This window comes from Phalacrocorax aristotelis, chromosome 4 (assembly GCF_949628215.1).
Source record: "Phalacrocorax aristotelis chromosome 4, bGulAri2.1, whole genome shotgun sequence".
In the NCBI taxonomy this organism is placed as follows: domain Eukaryota; kingdom Metazoa; phylum Chordata; class Aves; order Suliformes; family Phalacrocoracidae; genus Phalacrocorax; species Phalacrocorax aristotelis.
This window is the reverse complement of record NC_134279.1, coordinates 27381187-27404350: the sequence shown is the minus strand read 5'-3', so window position 1 is coordinate 27404350 and position 23164 is coordinate 27381187. Positions and strand designations below refer to the sequence as shown.

Sequence of the window (23164 nt, the reverse complement as noted above, 5' to 3'; positions counted from 1 at the left end):
TATCACAGCTGCCATTTCTGGACATCCAGCAGGTTGGGATCATTGAAATGCAGCATCTCCTGAAGCTACCTGCAGGAATATGTCAGAGGAGGGGTTAGCTGAACCTGAAAAAAGATTATGACACCAGACAGATATGTTAAGAGAGAAAACAAGAGCAAGTGTGCTCCATATTGGTAGAAGAGCAACACCTGTAAAGTCAGAGAATTTGTCTATGTTAGGAAATAGTTTCTCTGCATTTTGTTTTGATAAGGGACATTCTTGTATACTCCAGTCTCCCAAGGAGCAGGGCTCCAAGAGGAACAAAATATCCAGAGAGGGACAATAAGATCACGTGAGACAGCAATGCATATAGAAATAGCCCAAGACTGGCTGCTCTGCCTTGTGTAACCCTATCAGAAATTAATCCCTAGTTTTCTCCTTCAGTTTCCAGTGGACTGTAGGATACAACTAACTCACTTTCTGATTTTAAATTGGCTCTTCTAAAGCTGCGCAGGGTGCAATGAGCCAGGTTTAGCTGCAGGACCCTCCCTGAGCTTGGCTATCTCACACGGTGCGGTGGCATTTGCCTTTCCGGCTGACTGCAGGGCACTCAGAAATGCCATCACCTGCAACTCAGCTTAGAGATTGCAAAATCTCAGCAGCCCTTGGGCAGGACCGCACCCAAAAATCTGGTTAACGTTGAACTGGAAAATACAGCGTAACTCGCCCCAAATGGTCTGTGATGTTGCTGCTCCCAGATTGCTTTTCATTCAAGCATGATCAAGAAAACAATTACATAAATACCAGACAGTGCTGCCCTTTGCTAGCAGCTCGATAGGTTAAATTCTGCTTGGCTTAACAAGTGTGCAGCCTCCATGAATTCCCTGGGTTTGCGTGAGCATCTTACGGCACAGTGAATTATTTGCCCTGCATGTCTTGTACTAAAATGAACTCATGCACAATAAACCATGAAGCCCGAGACTTTAAGTCACGCCGCAGCCTGTGATGCACGCGCACCACTTGAAAACAGCCAAGCTGAATGACACCGGCCTCAGCCCTGCTGTACCATACTGGCTATCGTGTTGGCCACTGGACCCAGTTGCTGTGTAATGAGAGCAAATGAAACTAAATCCTGAATCACCTGTCTTTGCATAGCTAACCCCCATGTATATTTTTAAACAGGCAGGAATCTTTCTGCTTTTGTGGCTTTCTTTGTTGGGAGGAGGGAGGAAGGTTATGCTGTGAAGCTCACTGCAGTTAAGCCAGCTGCATTTACTGCAGAGCTATGGTAATAATTTGCAATGAGGTTAGTACAGCTACATATGACCTGGAATACTTGCTAAATTCACAATAACATGGAGGGGGAAGGCTGAAGTAGCATCACAAATGAATTATCAACTTAATTTTCTGCACAATAGATGTCACAAGCCGCTACTTGCCTGTTTCGATTGCATGGCAAGGCCATGTCCTGCCCGGCGGCCCGGTGTGTCCTAACGGGCGCATTGCAAACGGGACTCGTCCAGGGAGAGTGGCTATCATCATCTAATCTTGCTGGGGAGAATTAGATGAGTTGAACTTTGTGGCATTTAGTGCCCCAGGGAGTCATTATCTTATAACAAACCTACTATCTCTCGAAACATATTGCAAGACTGTGTCATGCAGATATGCGAACAGAGGGCTGTTTATCACTTGGGCAGCTGTCCAAAGTGCAACTATATAAAGAGAAGACACTTGAAGATTTTTCCATTCATGAGGCAGCTTTTATAGATTTGCATTCATGGGGCTTTTCAGAGAAAACAATAACAATTTAAGATTTTTTTTTTTCATTATTGCTGCCAGAAGCTGAAAGAAGGGAAAACAGCTCTCTATATTTAATGTAGGATACAGGGGAAATGAGGGGGATTGAAATGATGAGAAGGTTTGGGGACATCAAGAAGCCTTAAAAGGCATCTACTGTTAATTTTTTTTCACGCAGAACTTTTTTACAGATAATGCCTGTGCAAGTGAGATGGTTTAAATATGCAGATGTCTCTTCTCAAAGGCATTCAAATTGTTAGTTAATTAGTCAGCAGTAAGGATTGGCTCTTGTACTTTTTGTACATATAAAAACAGGAATGAAAGCTTTTTTTTCCTCTTACTCTTCCTGCTGCACAACACAATAGATGTCAGCCTGCAAAACCAAGTGGCTGTTCCTTGCTTTTTGTACTTTCCTTCTACATTGTGTTATTCCATCTTTCCATATGCAGAAATCCTTCTTCACCTAGCATTAACTCTTGCATAGTTAACATCAAACAATCTTTTCACCTCCAAAGGGGCTTCTTCAGGCATGCAGATGGAAAGCTTGCTCTGCTTTACTGCCCTTCACACTGTTACCAACAGCTCATGCTCAGTTTCAAAGGGGGAGGTCTGAGAGTCACGGGTAGTTCATACCAGGACTGGTGCCAGTGTTGCCTGGTTTGCTCAGGAGTGTGCTGTAATGAGGAGGGACAATGGACGTGCCTGTCCTGCTGCCAGAGCCTCAGTAATGGCTGGCCCTGGCCCTAGGGCTTGGCCACCTGGTGTTACCTGCTCTGGGGAGACCCCATGGTTCTACCAGCCACATGGAAGGTAATGAAGGCACGTGTGGCTTGGTCCTGCTCTTCCCATGTTTCCTTCCAGGCTGTTGTGGCAGCCTGCAAACTGCACGGCCTCCCCCCTTCAAGCCTGGAGAGTATGAGCAAAAACTTTTGTCTGGAGTGGGACTGGAGCACGAATTCAGCTGGCTGGTGACTCCCTTGCATGGGAGTCACTCCCAGCCTGAGTCACTCAGGTGCCTGGGGAAGCTGCTCTGCTGCTCCTGCTGAGCCAGTGGGGATCGAGCCTGGAGCTGCAGAGCATCCCTGTGCCCATGCTGGAAACTGTGACTTTCCTGCCCTCATCCTGCTGCTGCCCTAGGCAGCTGTCTGCTTTGGCTTCGTGTAAGGTGACTTCCAGCAGGTTGGATCAAGCCTGGGTGAACATCGTGTACGTTCAGTGTTCCCCCAGGCCAGATCTGGTATCTTTGGAAGCTCAGGCATCATTAGAAATAACCTACTGGCAGCCAGCAAAGAAAAAACACAGGTGAAAGACAGTAAAGCTTAAGGGTCAGTGTGGAGAGCTGAGAGATGTTGTGAGAAAGGATGCAGTCACAAACGGACATCCCAGTTACTTGCAGCAGGGAGATGTTGCAATTTTAAGCCTGAGGGGCCAGAGCAGGATGTAAAAGCCCCACTCACATGTGTTTCTCAAACTTCCTGTTATTTGTTCTTCCACCTACATCTCCCTTCCTGGGTGTTGTGGTGTGTAAGTTGTACCACATGCACCCTCAGACTGAGCAGGACAGTTTCAGAGGTAGTGTCTAAGCAATAGTCTGGTAGGTTGCTGAAAACACAGAAAACCCAGAGCCAGTGTGTATTTCTCACTGAGGGGGCGAGAGGAGGGTTTCGTTTACAACAGCCCCTGTTCCGTGACAGATGTATTTTATTTTTTGACTTAAGTGGTAATTGCACTTCTATGACTCAGTGCAAAGCACTGCTCTGGTTTTGATATTTTCGGTAGTTGAAAGCTCAACTGAAGGACATCAAAGGCACCAGCTTCAATGACTATACAGAAATAACACGAAGTTTTTGTCTTCAAGGAGTTTCTCCTTATGTGACAAATTTTTTTTTTAATAAATTGTAGAGGAAAGAGAAATCTAATGGACATGGGTTCCCTGATGATCAAACCAGTGCAACGGGTGATGAAATATCCCTTGTTACTCTCTGAGCTCTTGAATTCAACTCCTGCTTGTCACCCTGACCACAAGGCTCTAGAAGATGCCCTTTTTGCTATGAAAAACATTAATGTGAACATCAATGAACTTAAAAGGAGAAAAGATTTAGGTAAGAAAAAGGCACAGTAAGTTCTTCTGTCTTTGTAGGTTTGGGCTGACAATTACAAGAGAGGTTTCAGCTTCAGTCATTTCACTACAATGCTTTTGGCTGGTGCTCCCCAAGTTGTGTAATACGCTGGGGTTCAAGAAGGTAACAGATGCCTTAATGTCACTTGTCCTCAGCCAGCTATGTTATCTGTCTATCAACTCCAGAAATACAAAAATGATGAAAGAATTCATGTTATATCCGTGTTCATTGTCTGTAATGCAGTTGCAAGCACTGATAATAATTGAGATGCAGTGATAACAATATTTCTCTTAGACTTGCCATGCTGAAGTCCTAACTTCACTCTTCCCAAGGCTAGTGTTGGTAACAGGGTTTTCATCATCACAAGCATTTTCACACAAGATTACAGCAAGTGACATCAAAGCGTCTGCTCTCAAATGGTTTCATATTTGTGTGCCCATCCCTGTGAAAAGCCCTGCGAATACAGATCATTAGTGTCATGGAATTCTCTGTTTGCAGTGTTGAAGTATAAGAGGAATGATGATGATGAAACCCTTAAAGAAAAGTTTTCCCGACTGAATATCCACTCCATTAGCAAGAAATCCAAGAGGGTCACCAGCCATCTGAAAATACTGACGGGGGGAGAACCTCAGGTACTTACTCATCCAACTCCAGATTTGCATTGACAGCTTCAGTTCTGCTTTTGCACTGGGCATCTTTTAAAACATGTTGGAAATTGAGTTTTTGGTGTTGCTTTTTTTCTGCATCATTTATAAAGTCATTTTCTGACTGTCACAGAAGACAGGAAGGGTCTTTGTGATTGAAATAGAAAATAACGTAATGTGTTCTCCACCTTTTCCTTTTTTATCTAAGAGTTTTTCAAACTTCTGATCTACAGCAGAGAGGAAGTGACTGGTAGTTTTGTGAAACTCAGCCTGGGATCAGCACTTTGCGGATGGACTGGCAATAGTTATTGTCGGTGCTGAGAACGTGTTCAGTCCGTCTTGTTCCACATTGTAACATTCAGGTTCTGAGCCGTCCAAGGAAGATGAGCAATACTTCTGATTAGGAAAGGCCATGGGGTTTGCCTCTGCATGCGTAAGGACCTGGAACCATCAAAACTACCAGAGGCAAAGAAAGAATCCTGTGACAAGTCCGATGAGTGTTGGTTGGCCAAAAATAAAATGCTCCTTCATAATTTCAAGGTTGTAATTCAAAACCTAGCAGGATAATAATTTTCAGGAAAGCTTAAATCTAAATCTCAAAGAAAATCAGTTACAACTGACCTTGAAAATTATATCCAGTGCACCTCACTGCATGAGATGGCTGATTATACAAGGTCACGTGCCTTTCTGGATGTGACTTTACAAGGTACATGCCATTTTTTCCTGTTTTGTTTTTTTCATCAGTGGTTTCCCCCTTTCTCTGACACAAACTACCCACATTTATTTTTTTTGTTCATTTTTTTGTATGGTGGAAATTTTTGTATTCAGAATGGGACACGTGAAAGGCTATAAAATCAGAGAAAAAACAGGAATGAAATTTGATTAAGAGGAGGAGTGATTTTTCTTTTTTTTTTTTTTAGAAGCTTCTGTTTTATGTTTTTTGGGGTTTGTGTTTTAATTAAGCTTAAAACATTTGAGAATCATTTTAGAATCAGCATACATCTGTTAAAGATTCAGCCCTCTCCCCTGCTTAATTAGACTAAGAAAGTTCCCAATTCACAGCTCTGAAACATGCTGTGATCCTTACAGCAAGATCACTGAAAACAAGACTTGAGATTTCTCAAGTAAAAGGTAGGCAGAAATAAACGTATTTTCAGTTTTTTTTCAGCTAGCATAAAAAAGTAGTACAAGCCTATTTCCAGCTGCTGAGGTTTCTAGCTGAAGAGCTGGCATTGCTATAGAGGTTAACAGCTCCACCTACAGCCTGCCTGGGGGAAATCTCCCCATCACCCATCACCCCCATCTCGAAGCACCCAGGGAAGTAATGCCATGGCATAAAAATATCTTACAGTTTTCACCGTTGTTTCCTCAAATGGAGCAACAATATACAGAAAATGAATAGTTTTATTGGCACACATAGGTGTGCTTGTAACAAAGCAACCCCCTGCTTCCACAAGGATTAAAAATTAAATTCTCTGTCATGCTGCCCTGTGCCTTGGATTTTTCTTGGATTAAAGCTGGAGCTTGGGAGAATTAGGGGCTGATCTGTTCTGTTTTCAAAGGGAGAGGTTCAGGGAAGGTTTGGGATTTTTCCAGCAGTGCTTTGGGTGTTTCTTTCATTAGCCAGGCTCTTTTGGGCTGCCAAAATAACAGTGAAAACATCTATTTTAGGTGAAAGATCAGACTTTTAATAAGGAAGAAAAGTTGTTTCGAAGTTTAGAGAAGACTGTGAAATTGTGTGTGAAGAACATTTCACTCTCCTCGCAACATCTACAGGTGGGTACAGGCCATTTTGAAACCTGTGACCACAAACCATGTCCATAACTAGTTTAACACACATTTCTGCCACTGGTTAGGCAACACCAAATGATTTATAAGCAGGCGTGTCTACATCACAATATTAAATAAATGAGCTGTGCTGCTGCTGCATTACTGAGCCCATGGCAAAGAAGGTTTGAAGCCCACACTTCTGCATTTTTGCCTTTACACAAGCAGGGTCTATGGAGACCCATGGGTGCAGTGCAGAAACGAAGGTGCTGTCTGGTGGCACAATTATGACTTTCAGTCACTGTGTGAAGCTGTCATATGGGTTATGCACATCTGCTACAGTGGAGCACCAACTGCTTCTCATTAAAAATGGAAGAACTGTGTTACAGCCACATGAATTAAAATGTCCTAAAATACATATTTTGGATGTGAGGACTCCTTCCTTTATCCTGTCGCTAGGCTGTGTTGAGAGCTAGCATTAGATGTAGAGTGCTTAAGTGCTGTAAAAGTCTTTGATTTAATCTTAATCCTCCTCCCTGAAGATGTGGGTTGGCTTCTAATTTATCAACTTCTCCCTCTCACGGACAACTTGCCAACTTTGTAGATGGCATGAGGCCCTTCAAAGTGTTAAGTGTGCCCAAACTGGACACGAAGGTTGTTTGAGAGGTAGGTAAGATCAATAGCCAGCTGGCCAGAGCTTATTGCAAATGCACCTCATTTGGTTCAGCAAACGGGAAGGCCAGTGAGCTCAGCTGACAAGGGCTGTTGCCTGGAATGGTGTTGACAGTTCTTTATCCAAACAGATGCATACTTCGTTAAGATTAAAATTCAGAGTAAGTGAAATACACTGCTGTTGTCCAATTTAGTCCTCCAAAAGAAGTCTTTAAGGGTGTGTGGGTCTTGAGCTGGCTTCTTGCTGAGGAGAAGCTAACTTCTAGTGGGACATTCATTAGGTTGGGGCAGAATTTTTTCAGTTGAACATTAACAACCTGATTCTTAAATAGTTTACATTGAAAATAGACAAAACACAGGAAAATATTATCACAGTAAACAATCCCATGATGGCTGGAAGCTGTGCAGAAACTGCACAGGTCTCAGAGATGGAAAAAATTTCTGAATCTATCGGTATTATTGCAGTATCTGCATGAGTAAATGCAGTATATTAAAACAGATCGTAATACAGTACCATCTTCCTACCATCTTCTCACTTAGGGTTCTATACATCTGGCTGCATGGAATATAATTGGGCTTCAGGAAATCTTGGAAGACAAAGACGACAAAGTCAACAACTGTTTGAAAAAAAGGAACAACTCAGTAAATCTCTGTGAAGACCTTGTAAGTTTATGCAATGCCCAGTGTTACACAGCTATCTGTATGTGTGAGAAAATAGGTCTATGTGGGGAAGACTAGGACAGAAAAGAGCAAAAACCCCTTAGGAATCCATTGGGAAAGTTGAGCGGGTTTTTTGGTTGAGTTTCTCTAAGAAATAAGATAAAATTCAGTGTACGCGCGCTCTCTTTTCCCTGGAAGAGCTAAAGAAAACTTCTCAAGCTGAATTCCCAGGTTTAAGCTAAAATCTTCACGCTAAATTTGCACACTTCAACTGAGCTTCAGACAAGAGCAGCAGATCTTTGCTTTGCTACTTTTGTTACCAACACTTGCAGTTTTAAGAGTGACTTCTGTGATCTTTGTTGCGCTCGTGAACTATTATCTCCTGTAATCATTGATCTGTGAAAATGTCAGCTTTATTACCTTTTCAAGTTAGTTCCTCTCCTTCTTACATGAAAAATCTGAATATAGCTCATAGGAATTAAAATGCAATTAAAAAAGAAAAAAGGTAGTAGTTTTTCAACTAGTCTCTTGCTTTCACTGTCCAAATGAACTCTAACGCCTGGCTCTACTAAGATAGACTAAAATGTCTCTTCAAAATGGGGCAGGCTGCTTCTTCAGACAGCTGCTCAAGCTGGAAAAATTCAGAGGCGGAGGTTTTCTTATGCTTTCCTAGGTTTGTGCTGACTAAAATATAGCCATTCGATCCTTTCCAAAACACTGAAAACAGAGTCTGCCAAGAAACAGAAAGATCTTTGACAGGCCACATCATCCCAGATAATGACAGAGAAGTAAGATGATGTATTTCCCTTCCTTTGAAGTTCCCATATTTGAAAAAAATCTCAAAAATTAATCTCAATAATCAGAAAGATATTTTCAATGTCTTTACAATGAATAAATGTATAAAGTGCAGGAGAGAACCCCTCTGTCATTGCAGTGGTGAGGGTGCCCAGCATGGAAGGTGCCCCCCATATTCAGAAATCTCAAAGAAAAGCAGAAGCAATTCCACAATAGGTGAAACAGAAAACTTTTTTCCAGGAAAAATTTTGTAATTACTATTGGCTCATGACTGAGCTATTCTGAAAGTCTATGTAATTAAAAAAAATAATCTTTGTCTTGTTTGTTTTAACTGTAGACATTGTTACTAACCATCCTAATTTCTACTTATTATCTATTTATTTCTCTGTCTTGGATTTACAAGATCATAAAGATTCTCTGTCCTATGTATAAGCTTTTTTTAAAAAAAAAATTTTGTCCTGACATTGCACAATGAGTAGATGTTCTCACTGAGCAACCCATAGTGTTCTTCACACATTTTCCTGAAAGGGTATTACCAATGGAGATCTCAGCAATGGGCTCAGGCTAATTGTTTTTTTTCCTTTGTGCATTTGTCAATAATTAATACCTTCCTCTCTCGTTAAATGTTAGGGCAGAAATCCACAATAGCCTCTTCTCTTCCAGAAATCAGATCTAGCAGTTTGAAAAAATTGTTTTCTTAATGCATCAAAAATTGGTTTGCTAAACACAGCCCAGATTTCCAGGTGGAAATAAAGTAGGAACTTTATAGTTCCTACTATATAGTAGTATATATAGTAGTATATAGATAGTGTGCTATATATATCTATATAGTAGTATATAGATAGTGTGCATTATCTTGGCCTTGGGAGAGCAATTTTGGTGCTAAAATGGATCTGTCCTCAACTGTGGTGTGTTATGGAGGGTAGAGGAACAGCTGCTCTTCTATTCTCACATTCAGCCGAACAACTTAATTCACATAGGACGTCCAAAAGCTTGAATATGATGAATTTCACTCACTACAAGCCTGTGCTGTATTTGAACAAGTGACTTACAAAAAAAAAATCAAAACTATTTCATGCAATATTAATCTCTTGAGACAATTAGTGACTAATGGAAAAGTCTGAGAAAGACTTTGTTTTTTTACCAGGTGTCTAATTTTGTTGATTACTGGAGATAAAACCAACAAGCATAACATCATTTAATCAAATCAAGTGATTGTTTGTGTTTGCTTAAACAGGAATTGAGTTACAGCTCTTTCCAGGGGGGAAAAAAAAAAAGCTCTGGTAGCATTCAATACTGCAAAACTGCCATTTAACAAGACCTCTTTGCCTCTAGACTGGATATTGGCATAGGCCAATTATGGAAATCCCACTTTTATTGGTCCACTTCACTGATCCTTGCCCAGATTTTCCTCGGTGGTAATACACTAAGGGCAGTACTGCAGGCTGCATGCTCCAAGGGACCATCGCCAGACAATTTAAGCTCCAAAACTGTTACCTCTCCTTTCCAATGTTATGAAGGAGATTCTAACTCGTGCTAGACCCTGCCTGAAGCTGCCCCTGACAGCAATGCTTCGTGAAGAGTAATAACAGACTGCTTGATAGGCTGCCATCAGGGGTAACCTGTTACTGGGTCTGAAGAACTGTATGAATAAAGTAATAAATAGGTCTGTTTTATACATTTCCAGATGGCTCAGCTGGACAAGCTTGTTTTGACTCCTCTCTCAGCACTACAGGCCTTGTTTTCAGGCCCACAGAAGCTCATCCAGAAGCGCTACGACAAGTTGTTGGACTACAACAGCCACCTTCAGAGGTCAACAGGAGAAGAGCTGGACCTGGCAAAGAAAGACTATGAGGCTCTAAATGCACAGTTAGTGGAAGAACTTCAAGTATTCAACAGAGCAGCCAAACAGATTGTGTTGAACTGCCTGCATTGCTTCATCACCCTCCTCAGGAACATTATGTCTGCAGCACTTCAGTCAAATTCTGCTGTGGTGCCTGTTCCCGTAAGTACATTAGAAACAGGTGTAGCTCTGCCTTTATTTGTCTTTTTCCTTTCTGTATGATTTGGCTAGAGTTATGTAGGACACATACCTTCAAGCCACACTAATTTTGTTTGTTCTGTTAAGCACAGTCAGGTTTGGGGTTTTTTTTCCTTGCAAGTTCAGCAAAGGTTAAGTCTGACCTTAAGTTTTGTCAGGCCTGGACTTTTCATCAAGAATGATTCTAATGCAGCTGCTGTTCCAGCTGTTACAGTGATAGTAATGGCAAGAACATTACAGTAAGGCAAAACGGAGGCAGCTGCTAGCATTTTAGTCCTTGTTTCTTAGTGTCTACCCTGAGTAGCCCAGAAAACACAGGAAGAGAAATTCTACATACATGAACACTCCTGTTGCTACTAGACCTGCAGAGTCACAGATGACTGCAGAAGAGAAGCAGGTTAGGAGATCTGATGAAATAATTTCTATGAAAAGCAAGACACTTTTAAACCCAAATATGCTGCAGAAGCTCGTGCAGACATCTCTGGGCAGTAAGGAATAGCTTTGTCTACACTGGCATTTTTAGAAAGTTCAAAACATTTCACTTTTGTAGCCAAAAGTACCAAAGATGCCTGTCTGGGCTACACAGAAGGGCATCAGTTCCTCCAGTCCACTCTACTCTTTCTGGGCACTATGTTCATTTCTTGAAGATTGAAGGTGAGAAATTATTCTTAATTTATGTGAAAATCCTACAGCATTTCAGTTTTGTTGTACTTCTGCCTAGAGGGCTTAAACCCCTGAGAAACACAGCTGCAACAATGCCTTCCACATATCCAAATCCACTTATCTAACTGGGGCGAGACACTAGATAGGAAACACATTGTAATGAGGCAATTCTAGAGTATTCCTTTCCATCAAGGTTTGAATACAGCACTTTATAGTCAGGGACTGCGAAAAATTAAGAAAGCAAGGTCAGGATCAAAACATAGAGCTGCATTGTTTAATGGGAAAATGAAGGCTTTTCCGGCATCAAGAAATTGCATCACTGTAATTTGACCATTTCATGTTTTGAAAGCTGTTGTATCGACCATTGTTTTCTGTGAGGCTCTGCCTACAAAATTACCTTCTTTTTCTTTTTTCTGTTTACATCAGCACATACATTTGGGGTTTGACACAGACCAGAAGCACTTATCCGGTGCCACAGACAGAGCTTCAGCTTACCCCAGGATTTTTAACCTGGTGGCAGCACCCAGTTGCACAAACCCACAGCTGTAGGGTAAACTACTCCAAGCCTTACAGCACTTTGGCCACTCTGATAGCTGCTGACGTGCACATTTGCATCTGAAAGCGGTGGCTCAGTAGCATAAGTGCAAGGCTGTTCATTTTCATCACTGTTCAGAATATTTTCTAATGATTTAATCTAATTAGTATGTCTTTTAAATCTAATAGCAATCATTAGAAACTTTCTTTAAGCAAGAACCTTTCTTTTCTTTCCATCTTGTACCTAGCACACTACAGACTCTGCAGAAAATAGCAGTAACTTGTCAGATTTCCTGACTCCTAGCGTTCAGGCCATTAAACCAAATCTGCTCTCTCAAATATCCTTACCATTTTGTTCATGAGATCTAACCCACCTTTGTGTTTGCAGCTGTCTTCCTCAAGCATCTGTGAAGTGCAGAATCAGTTGATGGAGGAGGTTCGCAAGCTGAATTTTGTAAAAGAAAACAGCAGTGCAACCTTTATTGAGAGAAAACTGAGCTTGGAAAAAAAGAAACCTGTCCCTTCTCCAGTGAGTACCATACATTTGAATTGTGTATGAAGCATCCTCTTTTGATTGCTTTTGAAACAAATTCATTTTTATGCCACCTAGAGGTTTGGGCTTGGTCTCTTCACTGGGACTCTGAATCAGGTTGTTGGAATGAAGCTGTTCCATTGACCAATAACAGTCTGTCTTAGTCTTCTAATTCAGAACTTTTTTTCCCTTCATCCTCAGCTGTGGTTATGTGTACTGATGGTTACACACATACACACACACCCCCCCTCACATCAGAAGGTTCAGAAAATCCACCAAGAAATCTGTGTCCCCCTGGTTCCTAATCTTACCAGACATTTCCAGAGCTTTTGGGAGTCTAGTTTACAGTAAAATAAGAACTTGAGTGCAGATTTACAGAAGCTGAGGAAGCTGTAGAATTCCTTTTAGCATCAGTAAGGCACACGTGCTCTTGCTTCTGTGGTATGCTAAGATCACATTGATGTGCAGCACCTCCCTCCCCGCCTTCTAACAAAACTCTGAGTGAATATGCTTCCAGCAGTTAATAGCACCTTGCCCTTATTTAGTGAGGTAATTTCACACAAAAAGCAGATTGTTTGGGTACCACTGTTTTTTTTTGCCTAATGCCTTATCATGGAAGTTGTTACGTGACCTTAGCACACCTCAGCCAAGTTTTGGGTTATGCTTTTTTTGGGGTATTACATAGGAATTCAAAGATCATTGCTACAGAAAAACAACTGAGCAAGTGACAGTTCACATACAGCACACCGGCTCTCTGAGAGCAGAGGACAGACTAAGAGGTCTTTAATTAGTGAAATTCCTACACTTCTTTAAAATCTGCCCTTTATTGCTCACCTATTAATATAGCAGTTGGACAGGTCCTTGCTGCATATGCAAAGGAGATTTGGTTACAAATAGCTGTGTAACTCCCTCCTTGATCTCTGTTTAAAAATGCAGGGTCAGTTGCCACATGCAGCATACACTGGTTTTTATGCATTCATATTGCTCTAGAAATGGCCTCAGCATTATTCCCAGTGAATAATTTTTTTGCTTTTCAGCTTGAATCCCCACGTCAAACAGAAGGCCACAGGTCCGTGCTGTTGTCTACGTACAGCACAGAATTGCTATACCAAGCTAAGCGCAAGTGCAATGCCACGCAGGCATTTGATATTGACTTACATGAAGGAGAACTGGTGGCTGTTGTGGAGCAAAAGGACCCCTTCGGAAGTACGAGCAGATGGCTTGTTGACACAGGAAGTAAGTTCTCTGCACAAACATCCCAATAATAGCTTTCCTTTGGGATATTGATTTCTTTTCTTTCTGGCCCCATCTGTTTGCCACTGTCATGCTGACAGCTGCATAAAATGGTTGGTTTTGAAATAGTTTTAGCAGTATTTTGCTCTTTGTTTATTTTCTCTCTTTTTATTCTGGTGACTAGTCCTTAAAGGGTATGTGTATTCCTCCTTCCTGAGGCCTTACAATCCAGCCAAAGTGCAGAAGGACGTAGCAGAAAACAGCTTTGATGATGACGACTTTGATAACATCAGCCTCTTTGTCTCTTCGCGGCCCTCTACTGACAGCAGCACAAGAAGTCCAGGGCACAAGATGAATGACAGCAGCTCATCTCTTAATTTCTGTGAATATCCCACAATTAATGGCACAGGGACTGATGCTTTTCAGGATATGGATGATCAGCATGTAAGTATGATACACACTGTGCCTGTCATCTTGTTGTTCCTATTTCAAAACTAGAATTATACTGCTTATAACTTAAATGGTTTCCTTTTACACTGGAAAAGACCGGCACTAATCTGTCAGTATGACATGAGAATTTGTTATCCTTTGTTCTTTGCCTTTCTTAAATAGCTATGAGGTAGGAAAAGTTAATCAGTTAAATTGTGGATCACAGTTCTGTCTCACAGAAAACACCCTGTTACCGTACCCCACCCCACGTACAACGCTTCAAGGTTCTCCTACCAAGCGGGAACCTGCAAAATAGCTAAGTTCGGTATATTTTACCTGTTGACAAGAAAACTGTGGCAACGCTGATCAGCAAGGCACAGGAGTAACCCACGTGACACGTTTGAGTGCAGGAGCTTTAGGAAAGGTGCTTCTTGCTGGGGAAACCTTGCTGGAAAATTCTCCGTCCAATGCAAGGCCGCTTGGTGCGACAGAAACAGGGACTTGGTGTGAGCTGAAAACCTTACTAGTGTAGTACGGTGATGAGGTCTTGGAGCTGCTTTGTTCCTCCCCATGCAGAATTCCTCAGATCCTTAATTTTTACTTTTTATTTTGGCCCTGTTCATTGTAGTCTGTCTAGCAATTGCAGACCATGTAGTTGTGTACTGGTTTGTATATGTTATTACAACTTTTCTGTATACAGAATTCACATTAATACACAATGACAGGGTAAGATGTGGCTACATTTCTGAATTCAGATTTTGGGTTTTGTGGCTTTTCTTTTTCAGACCTTCTATGCTGTTTATGCATTTCAAGCAAGAAATGAACAGGAACTCAGTCTTCAGGAGTACCAGAAGGTTAGGATACTTCGGTTTTCTGACCTGAGTGGCAATAAAGAATGGTGGCTAGCAGAAGCAAAAGGTCAGAAAGGATATGTACCATCTAATTATCTCGGGAAGATGACATACGCATAGGAACAGAAAGGCCCATTGAGCCAGTTTCTCTGAAGTAGACAGAATAATCATCTATTACGGTTTGCAGCAAGCAAGGCGAACTCACAAGTGATTGACAGAAGCCATGGTCTCTGATATAGCAGACAGATGACATTGAGAACCTCCATCCTCCGAAAGCCATCACCTTGTCAAGACCTGAGGGAGGAAACATTTAACGGGAAGACTGATTCTGATTAACATCCTGAAGACCTTGCCTTTCTATTGCCCCATAATTTTCTCTTTTGTCAAAGCGTCCTACGTCAAAAGTCAACCTAGAAGTACAAATCACAGCTAAAATTATGTTTTTCTTCCATGATATTTAGCAAATAATATTCAAGATGAGGAGAATTAGCCTTGAAAAAGGACAAATTCAGTCTTCAGGGATGCTGTAGTTCAGGCTGAATTGTTCCTGAACTGCTATCTCAATGAACATAGACACATCTTAAAACTTGAAGTTTTTGGTTGTCTGTTTTTATCCTCAACCACTTTCGTAATTAACCTTTTTCTCAGTGGAGACTATTGGAGTGGTAAAACAAGAAGGAAACATTATGGAAATAGGAATTTATTCTATTCTATAAATCTAATAGGAAACATTTAAACTTAAACCATACCAAATGTGGTGGTACCAGTTGCTGGTCCCAGGGAAGAATGTACCTTTAGTTAAATATGGAAATGGGGGAAGGAAGAGAGGGGGCACAACAAACAAGTACTGTGAAATAAAGAAGTTGTAATTTTCAAAAGAATTACACAACTACTTCATAGGGTAGGTTTGTAGCAATATGAAAGTGCTCCAGGTTTGAAATTCCACATATGTCTCCACACTAATTGCTTTATAGTGCAAGATCTGTGTAGTGAAATGAAACCTGTGTTGTTAGACTTGGGAAATTTATTAAGATGTAAAAAAGAAAAAAAAGCAGTGCCTTTGCATGAATATTTAATGCCTATCTGATTTCTTATGTCAGATACAGGGGTCATAATGTCTAGGGAATAAGCTAGGACTTAAGATGCATCAAAATTTCTCTTCCAGAAAAAAAAAATCATCATTCTCAAAGTGTCTGATATCAGATGGAACAGTGAAGGATGTATCGATAAGCTGATTCGCTATTTGCAGAATTCAGAGTCAAAAGCCCTGTATTTTGCTAAGGTATATTCAAAAGAGTTGAGGCTCTTTTAACGAGTTAATGTAGTTCACATTGAATAGAAAACACAAAATCACAAGGAAGGATCTGAATGTCAAGTAGTACTTCTTTAGGTTCACTGACTACCGCAATCCTTAGGTCAGGCTGGTGCCCTACACTTGAGGTAGACTAAATAGTGATATAAGAACATCTTGTTGCTATTACCGTCAATAACTGTGTGTTCACTGCAATTTATTTCAATACAGCAATGCCTAGGTCCTCTAGTGATAAGTGAGGACCTTCTTGTGCTAAGCATTGCAAAAAGGAAACAAAAAAGTGACTATGCCTGCAGCAGGTAGTGTAATTGAAGGTAAACCATCAGGTATTTTCTGCATTACTGCAAAATTGCTTATTACTGACTGACCATTAAAATGACAACACTATTAAAATTAAGGGGGGGCGGTGTTGCTGATCAAGGATATACAGAAATTGTTCTAAAGCTTTTGTGTAAGTTTCTACTTACTATAGTTGAAGTGTGGGGTATGAAGATGAAATGATTCAAAACCCTTACCGAGATGTAATAGGAAATAACCTGTCAGGAAAAAAAAATATGAGAGAAGTTAGGGCAGTCGATGCAAACAGTAGTTTTTGCTACACTAATGAACCTAGTTTCATTTTCTTTAGTGTCCCAGATTTTCATATTATTTGCCTAAAAAGGTAAAGAAGGTTCTCAGTCTTGCTCAGAAGATGAATGCAGTGGATCTCAGAGGTGAGAACCTGAAATTTGTGCTGGATTAAATCATATGATAGAGAAACTATTTGAGTTCTCCGAGGTGGACATCCAGAAACTGGTATGTGAAACTCTGTGAACTACTGCAATCCAATGAGCAGTAATAATAGATAATGCATTATTTTGGCTTACTGTATATCACCTCATGGACTTAAATTTTGCTGTTTCCATAGCAAGCAACAAAGGTTCTCATTCATTTTATTAATGGATGTAGCTGGTTTTGTGGAAAACTTTGCCTTTAGTTAAATGAATAAAATAAAGCTTTGGAGAGGGAGTATCAGCTTAGAAGGATGGACTGAAAGACTCCTCCTTACTAAGCTTGCAATGCTTTGGCTTTTATATTTTAAGATTGTGGGGAAGATGCACACAAGAAGCTTTTCAGTATGTCTTACAATTTAGAATATTTTATTTGGAGATGATCTATACTTTGCAATATTTGAAACAGTTTTAGAAATGACTGAATTGTACTTACTAGGCTTAATGCAGTCATGTAAGCGCAATGATGAAGTTTTGTATTTCAGACAGAGAAATTAATTAAGGGCAAGAGTCAGGAAAAAAAGATTTCTGAAGTCTTAGCTCTGACAACTCAGCTTGAGTCATAGGGAGAGCTCTGATTTTGAGCGTTAGTAATGAAAAATCTGGCTCTGTGAAGGTGTCTCAAGGCTCAAGGTATACTCAGATACTGCTCTCCAAAACATTCACTAGGTATCCTGAAGTAACAAGGAATGAAGGATGAAATATACTGGAGCTGGCCACCTAAATTTCATTGAATTTCTGTAGGACTTGGGAACTCCTAGTATGACATACAAAATCCCAGTGTATGGTTAGGACCCATAATAATTTTTATATTACAGGATAATTTATGACTTTATTATAGCCTTGTAACTTGGGATTCAGAAAAAGTAGTTTATTAGATACCCAGGTGGACTGGTTTACTCAATTTCAGTAATTCAAAGTTTTAGCTGTTATCATTTGATATTACAGATATACTGCAAACTTTTATTTTTGTTTAAAACAGATGAATGCAAACTACATTTGCAAAAAATTAAAGAGACGCTTTTTGAATTTAAAGCCTTCCTATATTAAGGAGGAAGGAACAATTCCTATTAGACTTGCTTAGACACACTTTTGTTAAGATAGTGCTTTAAATACTAGAAACGGAGCTAGGTTAGGCCTCCAGAAATTCTTAAGAATATCCAATGTTTTTCCAGCTGTTTCTTTAACGTAGAGGAGGTTACAGTATTCTAAGAGTTTTCTTATTCTCATTAATGACAAAACTAATTTATTTTGATTGAAGCAGGGACAGGCTGCAGTTTAATGGACTGAGCTGGCATTTATTCAAATGTGTGTTTTACTTGAACCACTGTGACAATAAGTGTGTGCAAGTTCTTTCAAGGTTGGGTCCACTCAAACTGAAGTGTTCCTCCGTTCAGGGAATGTTTTAAAGTGTTGCCATTGATGACCTGGAACCCAGAATGAACAGCCAATGAACAGCACAGAGTCTCTGGCTCTGACCAGCACCTGTGTGCTTCACCATCTGCCCTCTGCTTGGAAGGTGCTTGCGAACCTTAAGTAACGACTCACCTTTTCAGTGAAACACAGATTGAAGGACTATCCCTTCTGACTTTTCATCTTAGGAAGCTTCACTGAGTAATTACCTCCTTCAAACACTAAAGTATACTTTCACTGTCATTTGAAGAGAGCTTGTAAAAATGCAGATGCGTGAAGTGGACCTAACACCCACAATAGAAAACACAGCCATGACAATCCTTGTGCCAGTAGATCTATTACTGATAATTCCTTTAACAATATTGTTTGTTCAGAAATGGTGAAAAAAAAATCTTTGTTTAAATTATTGTAATAATAAAAATCTATTTTTGTAAAGATATGTTTCTTTTTCTTTTAAAACAAGTCTTTTTCCAGAAGCAAAGAGCTTTATACGCTATCCAAGATCTGCCTTCTGTTGTGAACTATAAAAAACATCCCTGCAAAGTTAGCAGAGGATATAGTTGCCTCAGATAAAAAGCTGCATTTCTAGTATGCATCCTAACTTACCTATCAATATATTAGAACTCATCAAACACTATCAAAATACTGAGCAAGTTTCAAAACACACTTCAAGTTTCCAAGTGTCAGCTTAGTTCTGTTCTCCTCTAGCTGCCCCTCAGGTTGTGACCATTATTTACTGCTGTGTCTAGCCAGAGGTCTGTCATGAGTTGTAATGAGTTATAATAGATAAAAGCTTGTGTTACTAAAATAAATTACAGAACTTTGTGTTGGAACTTTCCTTTTAGACCCAGATATCGCCAGCATCCCCTAGTCCAGCCAGAAAGAGCACTCACAGAACCAGAGTAACCTATCATTTCACTTCAGTAAGGGCATCAGAATTTGGGCATCTTGAAAAAAACATCATATTTAAGCAAAAGTAAAATATTACCATACGAAAGGATAAGGAAAGTCAAGTAGCTATTTTTATAGTAAATCACAGAGGAATTTGGTTCAGGGATAGAAAAATCACAAGACTATTTTCCAGTTATTTTTCTTCCATATGAGGTATGCTTCTCAAAGCCAGAAGGGCCTTCCTTCTTTCTGCCCTACACTACATTCCTCGACCTGACATGCAAATTCAGTCAAACAGTCCTGTAGAACAGACTCCTTTCCTGAAAATACAGTTGTTAATTCCATCCTAACTATAACTTCAAAGCAGAAAGCAACTGTTCCCTTCAATCTACTCTGTTTTTCAGCAGTGTCTATCTTACATATTGAAGCTAAACACTTGACTTAAAAGACCAGGTCTATGCTCTAAATCCTTCCTGATATAATACTTCAAAGAATCACAATCCTAACTGACGTTTTTATACCAACAGAAGGAGACTTTATATTTCATTTAGGAAGCTGAGAAAGTTACAGTGGAAGAAAGTCTTTTGCCAATACAAATTGCAGCTCTATTGCAGATTTTGCTAATACAGTGGTATCAGCAAGTCCAGCTAGACCTGACCTTATTAGAAGGAAAAGACAGGCAAGCATAAAAGGTAGAGCATAAGTTATTTTATTCTAAATGAATAGGAGATAACCTACAGTCAACCCATTCCAGAGTTATAGATGTAAAAACATCAGGATACACTTGAATCTGGTCTCAGGGGTATTTTAAATGGCACTAGCTACCACAATTTAAAAACAAAGATCAATTTTTCCTGCCTTTGCTCACCCCATACATGGTACCTGAAGTAATCTGCACAGTTCAGATATAAGCTCCTGAACTCCTGCAAGCGAAACTGTATGTATATTCAGAGGCAAGACAGGCAGCTAGCACCTTGAACATTCCTGTGGGAGCAGGTTTTACTACTGGAGTGAACACTTTACATCAGAGCACTCTAGCTGTTAAAAGAACCTATCTTCCCACTCTGCTTCATAGCACAGGCAACATTCTTCTGATTTAGGAAGAAAATATGCCTTCTGTTTGCTAATGAAACCGCTTCAGTGTCTTTTCCTACTACACCACCATTAAAAATCTTCTGTGCTAGAGAGGAAGGAGATGATTGAAAAGTAATAAAAGTTCTGGATTCCTCCTCCTCATGCTGTTATTTTTAAATTGCCCTGGAAGCCGCAGGCACTGCAAAGACAAAGCCTTTCTTTTTTTCCTCCACAGGAAACAATAGTTGAAAAAGTATGCAAATTCTCCAGGTAGCTAAGGCTATCCTGAAACTATTCCTTTGGATGTGTAAGGAACCTCAGCCTAAATCTTAATTGCCGAGAAGGGAAAATTGGTATGGGGAATAGCTATGTGTATCAGCTTTAGACTTACTTACAATACAGGATGGCTAAGAAAAGCTATAGCTTTCACCTACCTACAAAAGTCTCAGATGTTTTCGTGTTTAGAGATGCTCCCCTCCTCACAGAAGGAATTGGAGAGAGGATTGCTGGGTGCTGGTCACAGACAGCGGGACTCAAGACCCTTTTCCAGTGGTCAGCCTGAGCCAGTTCTCAAGAGCTGAACAAAACCCAGAGCATCTGGGTCGAAGAGACAGAGCACAAGATGTGAAGAACAGCCCGTGGGTGCAAGTGGAAAGCTGGAAGACCTAGACCTAATACTAATGCCTTAGCCGTGGTGGTAAAGCATTACGCGTAACCCACGTGTGGCTGGAACAGGTTTGAAGGAGCGTAACAGAATCCGGCAGGACACACGAAAATAGCTGAAGGGAGGCTTGTGGGCGTAAGAGCTAGGTCTAGTCAGGAGAAAGACACAAATGCCTCCACAGGAAGCTCCTGAGAGGCAGTCACAGCACCTACAAACCTCCTTTGTAACAGCAGCTGGGCTAAGTGCGAAACTGTGCTGGGGCTGGGGAGTAGAGGGGGTTTACGGTCTGCAAAACGAAAAGAAACAAAGCTGATCCCGCCCAAGGCCTTGGAACTGGGAATTTAACATATTCAGCTTGAACAATACCCACACAAAGAGACAAATTGCCCTTCCCCCCCCACCCCATGCGCCCTTCAAGTTCATAGATTATTAGCTGCTAGGATGCAAGTCACTTTGGACACTGCTGGTGTTTGGATGCAACTTTGCCCTGGCACAGCTCCTCCTGCAATACTCCCGTGGTAGCTGCTTCATTGCTCTTGGATCTGAGACACTAAATAACAATGAAACACAGGTATGTCAACACAGATATGATGGTTCCCATGAAAGTTGTGTGGAATACGCCACTCCATATAACATGAAAACTTTTCCTATGCAGGATTGAAAACCCATTTTTTTTCAGTATTATGAAAGTAAAATATGAATGCTCATTTTCATAAAGGGCTAAAAGCATTGTCCTGGTTTTGGCTGGGATAGTTAATTTTATTGCTAGTAGCCAGTATAGTCCATGCTTTGGATTTGGTATGAGAACAATATTGGTAACACACTGATGTTTTAGCTGTTGCTAAGTAGTGCTTGTACTCCAGGCTCCCGTGTTCTGCCGGCCGCACAAGCAGCTGGGAGGGGAGGGGGCATAGCCCGGACAGCTGAATCGAACCAGCCAAAGGGATATTCCATTACATATGACATCATGCCCAGTATATTAACTGGGGGGAGTTGGCCAGGATGGCAGCGATCACGACGCAGGTCAGCAGGTGGTGAACAGTTGCATCATTTGTTTTCTTCCCCTGGGTTTCACCTCTCTCTATTTTCCTTTTCATTACAATGTTGTTATAATTTTATTTTAATTATTAAACTGTTCTTATCTCAACCCAGAGTTTTCTTACCTTTGCTCTTCCGATTCTCTCCCCCATCTCATTGGGGTGGGTGGAGTGAGAGAGCTGCTGTGTGGTGTTTAGTTGCTGACCGGGACTAAACCATGACAGGAATATATTCAGATTTCTGAGAAATCTTTTCTATTTCATAATCCATGCTATTATAGTATTTCTGACCTATTTTAACAGCTAACATACCTTATATCACTATTTCAGATACTTGCAAATCCACAAAGGAACTACTGGAGGGGAAAAAAGGAAATCTGACTTGAGGAGAAAGGAAGAGGGTTTCTCAATACCTCTGCCCCCTGGACAAATCAAACCAACCCTTTCTCCCATGAATGGTATGGGAAGGACAGTGGCATATTCGGATCCCCATTCTGGGTTACATGGATCTTCATACTTGGCATCCCAAGCTCCACACCCGGGCCCTTGCACCTTCAGACACTGTTGGCAGGCTAGCCGACCTGAAAAACAAGCAGGGAGCTTGCCACAGGTCTTTGATTAATACGAATCTGATACTGTGCAACATCATAACCTTGTGTGGTGGTTTGTAGTTTTTCCTGAGTGATTACAGCTCAAGGGATAAAACAGGTACTATAACACAGCTATGAAGGGTCTGTGTCCTAGCAGTTCTTTGTGAATATGTTTTTGCAGCCAGGGGGTTGGACTCAACTTTCTATAAGCTTAAGACTCTTCTGAATCTCCAACATGCCCTGGCCCTAATCTCCAGACTGCATCTGGAAATCCAACCCTTCTCCCCAGGCTTAAACCCATCTACATACATGCCTCGAAAGATCCAATGCCAATATCCAGTTAGAAGTTGTTCTGTAACACTTGCTAGTAAATTCAAATACAGGATCTTCCAGCAGATTTGGGAAAGCATGCATGAGCAGAGGGTTCCCTCTGAAATACAAACCACTGATGGGAAGGGGAAAGAAATTGGACTTCTAGAATACACACAATCCATTTGGTACTTTAACTATCATGAAGTAAGACATGCAAATGTATGCACCTAGTTCTGTTTCTACCTCCTACCGAAATTGCTGGAAAAGGTTTTCTAACTGATTTCAAACCCCTGTAATACACATTTTTTTTAAAAAAAGCAACAAACACTCCCCCCCTCCCCACCCCAAACTAGCCAACAGGGCTATAAAAGGATTTTTATCTAC

The 23164-nt window shown here is 40.7% G+C and overlaps 1 protein-coding gene across 1 annotated transcript in view; it reads left to right on the top strand.

Moving 5' to 3' along the window:
- Positions 1 to 18637, top strand: part of ARHGEF38 (Rho guanine nucleotide exchange factor 38) — a 40104-nt gene extending 21467 nt beyond the window's left edge. Inside the window, exons 6-14 of the mRNA XM_075090727.1 lie at positions 3679 to 3878; positions 4395 to 4528; positions 6212 to 6316; positions 7520 to 7642; positions 10122 to 10439; positions 12061 to 12201; positions 13242 to 13440; positions 13622 to 13881; positions 14652 to 18637. Coding sequence (XP_074946828.1) covers positions 3679 to 3878; positions 4395 to 4528; positions 6212 to 6316; positions 7520 to 7642; positions 10122 to 10439; positions 12061 to 12201; positions 13242 to 13440; positions 13622 to 13881; positions 14652 to 14837 — 1666 coding nt within the window. The 3' untranslated portion in view covers positions 14838 to 18637. The remainder of the gene's footprint in view (positions 1 to 3678; positions 3879 to 4394; positions 4529 to 6211; positions 6317 to 7519; positions 7643 to 10121; positions 10440 to 12060; positions 12202 to 13241; positions 13441 to 13621; positions 13882 to 14651) is intronic.
- The last annotated feature ends 4527 nt before the right edge of the window (positions 18638 to 23164 follow it).